General features: G+C 65.1%; 4 protein-coding genes across 5 annotated transcripts; 1 reads left to right on the top strand and 3 right to left on the bottom strand.

Moving 5' to 3' along the window:
• Positions 1–1086: 1086 nt before the first annotated feature.
• On the bottom strand, positions 1087–2859 carry H696_00580 (hypothetical protein). Its single transcript, XM_009494457.1, has 4 exons — positions 2584–2859; positions 2301–2398; positions 2107–2186; positions 1087–2020 (listed from the first exon to the last, which is right to left on the bottom strand). Exons 1-4 carry the CDS (start codon positions 2735–2737, stop codon positions 1165–1167), a joined length of 1188 nt encoding a protein of 395 aa, XP_009492732.1. The 5' UTR covers positions 2738–2859; the 3' UTR covers positions 1087–1164.
• A 95-nt stretch (positions 2860–2954) lies between these two features.
• Positions 2955–5499, bottom strand: H696_00581. 2 transcript variants are annotated; one of them, XM_009494458.1, is made up of 4 exons: positions 4871–5499; positions 4625–4732; positions 3295–4486; positions 2955–3095 (listed from the first exon to the last, which is right to left on the bottom strand). In XM_009494458.1, exons 1-4 carry the CDS (start codon positions 5405–5407, stop codon positions 2977–2979), a joined length of 1956 nt encoding a protein of 651 aa, XP_009492733.1. In that variant the 5' UTR covers positions 5408–5499; the 3' UTR covers positions 2955–2976. The 2 variants fall into 2 exon arrangements, with proteins under 2 accessions (XP_009492733.1, XP_009492734.1); XM_009494459.1 differs by lacking the exon at positions 2955–3095 and having other exon boundaries at positions 3201–4486.
• A 740-nt stretch (positions 5500–6239) lies between these two features.
• H696_00582 (histidyl-tRNA synthetase) lies at positions 6240–8885 on the top strand. The gene is made up of 7 exons (XM_009494460.1): positions 6240–6452; positions 6647–6766; positions 6865–6960; positions 7105–7233; positions 7353–7808; positions 7998–8070; positions 8232–8885. The coding sequence occupies exons 1-7, from the start codon at positions 6312–6314 to the stop codon at positions 8696–8698; spliced, it is 1482 nt and encodes a 493-aa protein (XP_009492735.1). The 5' UTR covers positions 6240–6311; the 3' UTR covers positions 8699–8885.
• A 187-nt stretch (positions 8886–9072) lies between these two features.
• On the bottom strand, positions 9073–9853 carry H696_00583 (hypothetical protein). The gene is made up of 3 exons (XM_009494461.1): positions 9770–9853; positions 9556–9647; positions 9073–9471 (listed from the first exon to the last, which is right to left on the bottom strand). The coding sequence occupies exons 1-3, from the start codon at positions 9823–9825 to the stop codon at positions 9323–9325; spliced, it is 297 nt and encodes a 98-aa protein (XP_009492736.1). The 5' UTR covers positions 9826–9853; the 3' UTR covers positions 9073–9322.
• Position 9854: the final 1 nt, after the last annotated feature.

The following is a 9854-nucleotide window of genomic DNA, read 5'->3' on the forward strand; positions in this document are numbered from 1 at the left end:
CCCCCCGACGCACATGAGCCCCAAGTGCAGCCAGGGACGGAGCCACAGGATCTTGGTACATGCACAAGGCAAGGGCGCGGGGGGGGATGTATGGCTTCCGGCACGGTCGAATGACTCCCTTCGGACGACCACATGCCTCGCTGGCCCGCCATCCCCCTACCCCCCTGAGGCCGATCTCGAGGCACCATGCACAGCCATCCCCCCCATACCACGGGCAGGGGAAGGACCCCCCAGGGCCAACCCAAGGCGTGAGCCGAGGTCTTGGCCCGTTCAAGACGGAATACGCACGGGAGGCACCAGGTAGCCCACAACCATGGCACCACGTCCGTCAGGTGCGAGATTGGCCGATCTCGTCATGACGCCCCGGCTGGCCCTCGCGCATGTCTCGGGGCCCCCTTTCGCCCATTGGCTGGCCTCCAGATCGCGAGGGGAAGGAGGGACGGTGGTGGTCGTGGGGGTGTGATGGGAGGGGGGGGGGGGGGCAGGCTGAGAGCGGGGCGAAATAAAATAAATAAATACCCAGAGGGTCCCGCCCGCGCCGGTCGCGCCAGCGGGGCACAAATGAAAGAAACAGGATGACCCGAAGGCGCGAGGGGCGGATCCCCAGAACCGGGGACCAGGAAATCCTCTGACTATGGCCGGGGCCGAGGGGCGGAAGATTACACGGGCGCGCGGGCGCGCGGGCGGGCGCGCATGGAGGCCGGCGATCGTGCCGCTCGGCCACGCGTGCCGATGCGGGGGGTCAAGCCCCGCCAGCAATTCCACCCAAGTCCCTGGAGCCAGAATGGCTGCGCAAAAATGGGGCAAAAAAGATCCTTGACCCTTCCCCGCCCCCGCCCCCCCCCCCCCTCTCCTCCCTCCTTCCCACAAAAAAAAACACAGCGAGCAAGGGCACGAACAAGAAGGCCTCCCGAGGGAGGGGCATCATGGTGCCAGGCACCGGCAAGGCGGCAGAGAATGGCGGCCGAGGTGGCTCCAGAGCTGCCGGTGGGCAGGGTTCCTCGGGAAGGGCCCCGAGGAATGTTGCCACCACGGCCACGGCCAAGCCCGCAATCGCAGCGAAGATGCCCGAGACCACGTGCACGATGCATGCGGACCAGCACTAACGGTCCAGTACATTGGCATGCCTTTCTCGACATCCACATGACACTTCAATTCAAGATATCACATGATATTCATCTCGGACACCTCCAGCCGGATGCTGTGGGCATCGGCGAGGATCTGCTCCATGTCCAAGTGTGGCAGGCATCGAAGGAAGCTCAGGAGCTCATGCCGATCGAGCTCGTCCAGCTCGTCCTGGAACTGCCGGAGGATGGCCACACACACATACGGATGGAGGGACACCCCCTCGGGCGAGGCGAAGTAGCTGTCCCACAGGCGCAAGAGGCTGGCCAGGGGCAGTTCCCCAGCAAGCAGGTGGCTCAGCCACCCGGCGGCCCAGGCTCGCGAGTCGATTTCCACCTCGTCAAACAGGGCATACAGGTCTGGCAGGACCACGCGTAGGAGCAGGATGAAGCGCGACAGGTTGGCCTGTGCCGGATGGATGGAGGAAGTCCGGGCGCCGTTGCTGTTGTTGGTGTTGCTGCTGCTGCTGCTGGCACTATGTTCGCCACTGCTGGCGGTGCAGCCGTCACCTTGGCAAGGAGACACATCGCCAGCATCGCCAGTGTCGTCTGGTGGAAGTGGCAGCAGAGACGATGGCGGTGGCGATGGCGGCCCAGCGTGAGTGGTGTTGAGTCGCTTTAGGGACAGCACCAAATCCGAGATGGAGGGAGTTGGGGTGCCAGGCGGACCAGCGGCCAATGGGGCCACCGACGAGTCGGAATAGCCCCCGGGGATGGCCAGCGCGGCGGGCATTCCGCGAGAAAAAACATGAAGATCCCGAACCTCCGGCCGGCACATTAGCTGCTCAAAGCAGCAGTACACATCGACTTCGGCCTCCTGTGTGGCCAGGAAGGGCGTGCAAATGAGCACCAGGCTGGCGGAATAGACGATGTCGGGATTGTTCAGGAGGTAGGTGCTGGCGGGGTGGCAGGGGGGTCAGCCCATGGCCGGAGACGTCGCCAGGACAGGAGGGAGAGGGGGGCAAGTGGAGTCGCGGCGCACCTGAGCACCCTTTCGAGCAGGAAGGCCACCGGCTCGATGACCGTCTGCAAGGGGAGGCAAGATTGCAGGTGGGTGCGAATCTACGATGGCCACCGGCCCGCCGGTGCAGCGAGCGAACGAAGCCGAGAGCAGGAGGGGTTAGACCATGGGGCGGGGAGAGGCCGAAGGGAGGGGCCAAGACCCGTTGGACATACATCTCTCCGCATGCGAGGCACAACCAGCGGATCGGCCAGCTGCTTGGGAAGCAGCTGGTACAGGTACTGTCTACCGACGGCAGAGGCAAGCTCACGGGCTGTGTGTGTGTGTGTGTGTGTGTGTGTGTGTGTGTGTGTGTGTGTAGGGGGGGGGGGAACGCAGCCGAGGGGCGCAGGTCAGCAACAGCGGGAAAGTGTGCCACAAGCCGGGGCCGGGAATTGAGAGAGGAGAGACCAGGAGACAGAGGGAGGGGGGAGGGGGCAGAAAGGGATGTGAGCGCACACTTGTCCGGATTTTGCACATGGAGCAGATAGCGCCAGACCTCGCCACGCGCATCAGATGGCAAACCATGTAGGGCCATGTCCGAGAGAAGTTCTAGTGAGACGGCCACCTCGTGGCTGAGAGCGTCACGAACATCCTCAAGGGTGCTGGCCATGATGCATGGGCGAGCTGAAGGCGAGGAGGGGAGGTCGGGGGAGCGCGGGAGAGGGGAAGGGGGGGGGGGGGGGGGGGGGGGGGGGGGGGGGGGGGGGGGGGGGGGGGGGGGGGGGGGGGGGCACTCGTGCAATGGCCGACTTCCTCCCCGGGGAACATGGCCAGCAACTTGCCGCTCCCAGATCAGCCGAGAGAAAAACACAAGGAAGGTGCCAACGCAGGGAGGGTGGGATGTATTTTTTACATGATCGAGCACCCCTCATCGGCGGGCGTGGACGCCGGGGCCGAGGCGCTTCCACGGCCAGCTTGCAACTGGGTGAGCTGGTGGTGAAGGAGGGCAGCCTTGTGGAAGAGGCGGCCTACGCGCGAACGCGCCAGCGACGCGTCCAGCAGGAGGACGAGGGTGAGGGCGGAGCCGATGGCAGTGGGAGGGGGGGAGGGGGGGGGGGGAGCAAGAGAGGAGGTCAAAGCCGAAGTCAGACATATGAGCCGAGCGCGGAGGGCAGGGGGGGAATCCTCACACGATCGGATGGCTCCATGGGAGGGGCGATCTCGCACCATTTTCATCGGCCAGGCCTCGGCGCATGGACGTCTCATCATGCAGAGCACACCCGGCAGCTGACAGGAGCCAAAAGAGTTCCTGGATGGTTTCGGTGATGGCACGCCAGTTGACCGTCGTGGCCCCGGGCAGGGGAGGCGCCCCGGTGGTGGTCATGCGCCGGCGGTCGCGTGCGGTCGCCGTGCCGGACCGACTGCGCGAGGACATGGACCGAGCTCGAGCGTTGACGGTGGCCAGACTTGGCGATGCGCCAGGGGGCGAAAGGAGCCCGTTCGGATCGGAAACCGGCGGAGACCGGCCCGGGGTCGACGCACCGGATCCCAGATCGGTCGCATCAGGCATCAGGCCCGGGGACGGCCGCGCGGAGGATCCAGCCGAGGATGAAGACCCGGTCGCCGCTTCGAAGATGGAGTCCAAGTTCTCGGCCGAGAAGAGGTGATCCTCGGAGATGGCGGACGCTTGGACCCCAGGCAGCATGGCCGTCAGGGCGCTCAGGCGAGCCGAGGCAGCCAGCAGAAGCTGCTCCGACCGGGAGGAGGAGCCGACAGTGGTCGGCTGGGAGTAAAGAATCTCAAAGAGGGACAGCCGGCCCTGGACCGAAAGCGGGTGCGGCTGGGTGGCCGGGGTGACCGGGGCCGCGGCCGCCGCCGGGTCCGGTGTTTGAGTGGAAAAGAGAAGCTCACGCTTCATGGGGGTCAGGTGCTGCGAGGCCGAGTAGTCAGCCTCGTGGTCGGATGCCGGGCGCCGAGGGGATTCCGGGCTGCTCGGGGGATCCTCCTGGCTCCGGTTGGGAGCCTTGTCTTGGTTGGTCGGAAGCAGGTCTGGGGCCGGGGCCGGGGCCGGGGCCGGGGCCGGGGTCGACACCAAACTCGAAGATGAATCGGAGCCGCTGGCAGGGCCCGGGACAGGGGCCGAAAGTCCCGGGGCCGGGACAGCGGCCGGCGTGGAGAACGGCAACATAGACCCGGCGCGCGAGCGCACTGCCGTTGCTTGATCCGCCAACAAAGGGCCATCCAGGTCGACCAGGTCGGCCACCAGCTGAACTGGCTGCACGGGGCCCAGGCCACACAGGCACGGGCACTGGCAGGCATCAGATCGAACGGGCGCGCCCAGGAGCCGGGCAAGGGCCTCGGTGGTCAGTGGCTCGTGTGGCAAATCCGGTGGCGCAAACAGCACAGCCGTGAGCAGGGACTGGATGTCGGGGTGCATGGTGGTTTTGCCTCGGGTTAGAGAACGAACAAGGTTGCAGAAGGAAGCCCCTCGCCCCTGCCGCCCCTCCCCCCCCTCTCTCCTCTCACGACGGGGGGGGGGGAGGGACGTCCAACGCACACGAAGATATTCGGATTCAAGTTTGGAGGCACGGTAGGAGCGTGCAAACATGGCCAGGGCCTTCTTTGGCGTCAGCGGTATCCCCTGCTGCACGATCAGGTTGAAGATCTGTTCCAAAAAGGGGCCAAGGAGGGGGGGGGGATGGCAGTGAGGAGGACAGGCATCGCGGCAAAGAGGTGAGCAGGGGGAGGGGGGAGGGGAGCAAAAGCATAGAAAGAGGCGGCAGGGAGCACAGGGGGCGCGCACGTCGCTGTCGATGGCCGACAGGTCGAATAGCAGCTCCGACGGGTCGACGCCATTGGGGATGCCGATCGGCTGGACATCTGTGAGGAAGGGCAGCGAGTCATTGGAGAGATGGGTGTATGCCCCGCCGGAGCCCCCAAGACGGCCGGCGCCCGAGCCGAGGGAGGGGCTCATGAGGGGATCGCCGCGGGGGCCGGTCATCGGGCTGGACGTGGCTAGCCCGACGTCGCCAAGTCGCCCGGCCCCCGGGCCCGGGGGGCCCGGCGAAAAGAGGTCCAAAGGCGATGGCTGGTCGGTCAGATCATTCTCCTCCAGCGCAGAGCGAGCCTTCTCCAAGAGGTTGACCATGAGCGAGGAAAGCCGCGTGACCGGGTCCTCGGCTGGGCCGGCACCCTGCCCGGACCTCGTTTGCGAGTCCCCCAGCTCGGACTCCGAGTCGAAGTCCGAGTCCGAGGTGTCGCAGATGTCCTGCAGGGCAAGCTGCAGGTCGGCGCCGTCATCGAGCGGCACGCCGCCGGGGTCGGGGTGGTGGGGGTCCATGGCAGGGCGATCGGAGGGCGAGCAGGAGCCGGTGGCAGTCTGGGCGAGGGGGATGGAGGCAGAGGGCTTGGAAGGAGAGAGCGGGAAGGGGGGGGGGGGGGGGAGTGTGGAATGGTACTTGGCAAGCACTGTGGACGATGGGCCCAGGGAAGAGGCGGCCCAAAGAGAGGCGGCCCGCCAGCCGGCGCGGCCCTGCTGGTCCCCCCGCCGCCTGGGACCCGTGCCGGAGTCAGGATCGTGTTCCGGGGACAGGGCAACCTCTCCTCCCTGCCAGGAGTGATGAGAGCCAAGTATCCTGGGCGCCCCTGAGCCGGTCGCCCCCCCACTTGCTGGGAGAAGGAAGATCCCTGCCGGACCCGGGACCTGGACGCCCCGGGACATGGCGCTGGCGGCGGTCACGGATGGCGCGACGGGGTTTCAGTTCGGTGGGATCTGGTGCCTGTGTGTGGGGGGCATGTGCGGAGCATGTCGATCCGTTGGCTGTCCAGAGCGGGGCAGGTGTACACTCAGGCGCGTGAATGCGCTTGCGTGGATTACTTGGGCCGAGCCTCTCACCTGGCCGGGCGGGGTGTGGGCATGCGGGACTGGTGCGGGTCCCGGGGCGGGGGCTGCATGGTGCTGGCAACGGGGGGGGGGGGGGGGGGGGACCGGGACCGCGATACATCACCGGTTTGCTTGCATCTCTGGGGGATATCTCCTCACCCTCGCGCACGCTACGCTGCCTGGCCGGACGGACGTGGCTTGCCCGTAGGACTTACGTCGGAAGGGCGAGGGGGAAAAAAAAAGCGAGAACATTGCCACCGACGACCGGATTAACTTGCACCCCACTTGCGGACCGCCCTCCTGAGCACGTCCCGCCCTCTTTTCCCCCCTCCCCCCCCCTCTGCACATCATTTGCTAGAGGATGTCCACTGACGAGAACGTCTGCGCTGAGGCTGTCGCGCCTGCCGTGGCCGTCGAGGCCGCCGCCGCCGCTGCCCCGCAGAAGCCTACTGGCGCCAAGAAGGCCCCCAAGCCCAAGGCTGTGGAGTTGAAGAATGCCAAGGTACACGACACTACTGGCTGCCTTCCTGGTGTTCCCTCTCTGCATTTGCCTTTCCACTTGCCGTCCATATGAGCGGACACGCACGCACACGCACACGCACACGCACACGCACACGCACACGCACACGCACACGCATATGCACATGTACTTCTTTGGTTCCCCCGCTGACAGAGAAGTACCCCACATTCGTCTAGGGCACCCGCGACTTTGGCCCCTTCGAGATGCGCATCCGCGAGAAGGTCTTCCAGATCATCACCGACACCTACAAGCGCCACGGCGCCGTGCAGATCGACACCCCGGTGTTCGAGCTGAAGGTACACTTGCTGCCTGCCTTCCCTGGAGTCCGCCCTGGATGGCCGACCCGCGGCTCGCGACTAACCTGCCCATTTTCCGTTCAATTGCCCGACGACAGTCTCTCCTCCTTGGCCAGTATGGCGAGGACTCCAAGCTGATTTACGATCTGGCGGACCAGGGCGGTGAGATCCTTGCCCTCCGCTATGACCTGACCGTGAGTATCCCACGCCATCTGCCCGTCGCCCTCGCTCCTCTTTACCATACCCACTCACGATTGTCCCCAACGCAATCCCTTTTCTCTCTCTCTCTCTCTCTCTCTCTCTTTCGCGCGCGTTCTGGATCTGTCCTTTGGCTCCAGGTCCCCTTCGCGCGCTACCTTGCCATGAACCGCAACATCAAGAACATCAAGCGCTTCCAGATCGCTAAGGTCTATCGCCGTGATAACCCCCAGATCCAGCGTGGTCGCCTCCGTGAGTTCTACCAGTGTGTGCGTTTGCCCTCTCTCAATCGTGACCCCTCTCTGCCGAGGCCGTGGCTTTCCCTCCTGACCCGTGCTAAATCCTTCTCCCTTTTCTCAAACGTGTACGCACGCACGCACGCACACAGGACTTCGACATTGCTGGCGACTTCAACGCTCCAATGGTCCCCGATGCCGAGGTCCTGTCGATTGCCGATGAGGCTCTGCGCAAGCTGGAGCTTGGCCCCTTCACCATCAAGGTCAACCACCGCAAGCTGCTGACCGCCGCCCTCGGTATGGCCGGTGTGCCGGAGGACCTGCACCACACTGCCTGCTCGTCGATTGACAAGCTGGACAAGCAGTCCAAGGCCGAGGTCCAGAAGGAGCTCGAGCAAAAGGGTGTCACCGCCGAGGCGGTGCAGAAGTTCTACCTCATGGTGGACACCGTCACCCAGGAGTCCAGCATGCAGGTGGCTCTGGATAAGCTGCGCGACATTCTGGCCTCCACCACCGGGGTCGATGCCGAGGCGGCCGCCGCTTGGACTGCTCCCCTGGAGGAGCTGGTCCTGCTGGAGAAGTATCTCCAGGCTCTCGGTGTGACCAGTGTGCGTTTCCCTGCTGCCCTGTCCCGGTCCCTCGGGTGTTGCTCCTCTTTGGCTTTCTCCGCGCATTCTCTGTCCCTCCCCTTCTTCATCGGTCCCTGGCCCCTCTTCGTCCTCCGGGCCTTGTTTTCTGACTTGACGTCCCCTCTTTCCCCGCCCCGCCCCCTGTGGCGGCACTCCCCAACTCCACAGGTCAAGTTCGAGCTCAGCCTCGCTCGTGGTCTGGACTACTACACCGGCCTCATCTTCGAGGCTGTCCTTGAGGGTGCGCATGATGGGGCCCTCTCCGCTGGAGCTTCACTCGCCCTTTGGCCTCCGTTACTGCTGTTGCCGCGGCTGCTGCTGCCGCGGCTGCTGCTGCTGCTACTGCCCATCTTGCTTGGTTTGCCCCTCGCCCGGTACTCACCTGACCACCCCATTCCACAGGCGCCCTGGTCGGCTCCATCGCTGGTGGCGGCCGCTATGACAACCTTGTTGGGAAGTTCTCCCCCCGTAACAACATCCCCTGCGTCGGGTTCAGCCTCGGCGTCGAGCGCATCTTCTCCATCCTCGAGGCCAAGGTCAAGAAGAACGCGGAGGCCGAGCTTGCTGCCACCCAGGTCTACGTGATCTCCAACTCGAAGGAGTCCATCACCGATCGGATGGCCATCTCCTCCAAGCTGTGGGCCGCCGGCATCAACACCGAATTCTCTCACCGCGCCAACCCCAAGCTGCTGGACCAGTTCGGCCACTGCGAGAAGAATGGCATCCCCCTGGCGGTCATCTACGGCGATGCGGAGAAGGAGAACAAGGTGATCAAGATCCGCAATGTCAGCACTCGTGTCGAGACCACGGTCCCCTTCGAGGACCTGGTCTCCGAGCTGACCAAGGCCATTCAGTCTCTGGAGCTCTGATCGCCGAGACGCGACGTGACCAGGGTTACCAAGCGCGGGCCCGCGGGCCGCGGCGGGGTGACGATGGCGGCTCGGCCTGGCCCGGTCCGATTTTCGCCTCCCGTGTATGACAAAAGTGTGTGGAAAGGCGCACACGCGCGGCTTTCCATCTTTGATGAAGCAATATACCCCTTTGTGACCCCCCCCCCCCTCCCCCCGGCGCCTTCCCTTGGGCTTCCCTTCCGTGTAGACCTCTTCTTGCTGGGCATCCCGCGCTGGCGCGCATGCACACACACACACACACACACACACACACACACACACGCACATGTGCGCAAATGCACACACCAAAGGGACGAAGAACAACCCCTCGCCAGAGGCCGGCGAAAGGGGGAGGGGGGCACAGTTGGCGCCTTGGCGCTTCAGCCAGCCGGGACTTGGCGGGGGAAACATGGATTCGTTATTGTGAAGGGTACAGGGGAAGGTGGCACGGGCCCCGGCTGAGCGTACACGCGTACACGCGAACACGCGTGCACAGGGAGCCGGAGCCAGGGGGTCTAGCAAGAAAGGCGGGGCAGCCCGTGGCGGGAGGAACAGGGCAGGAGCCGATGGGAGGGGAGGAGGAGGAAGGGATGGAGGGTGCTCTTACTCCTCGTCCTGAGACAGGGCCTGGGCGCGAGACTCGAGACCAGCCATCTTCTCGAGGTACTTGCCGTAGTAGTGGTGCTCGGCGGTGGCCCACAGGTAACCGAAGTAACCGATACCGATGGCAGTGGCGGCGAGACGACCGGGCTCTATGCACAGGTGTGCGGGCAGTGGTGTTAGAAGCATGAATATGCCCGAAGCCGGGGGGGGGGGGGGGGGGGGGGGGACCGTACTGTGGAGGAAGGGCAGGCCAGCGGTGCGGTTGGAGATGACACCGATGATACCGCCGCAGATGAGACCGGTCACAGTGCCGGTGAGAAGGTTGCTGCAGGCGGCGAACGGCGAGACGCGAGCGAGGGGGACGGGGCGGGACGGGATAAAGGAGTAAGTACGGGCCTGTAACTTGCGTGAGCGGCGAAGGCAGGGATCGGCCAGGAGAGCACTTACGTGGGGGTGAAGTTCTGGGGGCCCTTCTCGAAGAAGTTGACCTTGTTGTTGGACATGGTGAAAGGCGGAGGTGTGCGGGGGGGGG

The sequence above is a fragment of the Fonticula alba genome (assembly GCF_000388065.1).
Source record: "Fonticula alba strain ATCC 38817 unplaced genomic scaffold supercont2.1, whole genome shotgun sequence".
Classification (NCBI taxonomy): Eukaryota; order Rotosphaerida; family Fonticulaceae; genus Fonticula; species Fonticula alba.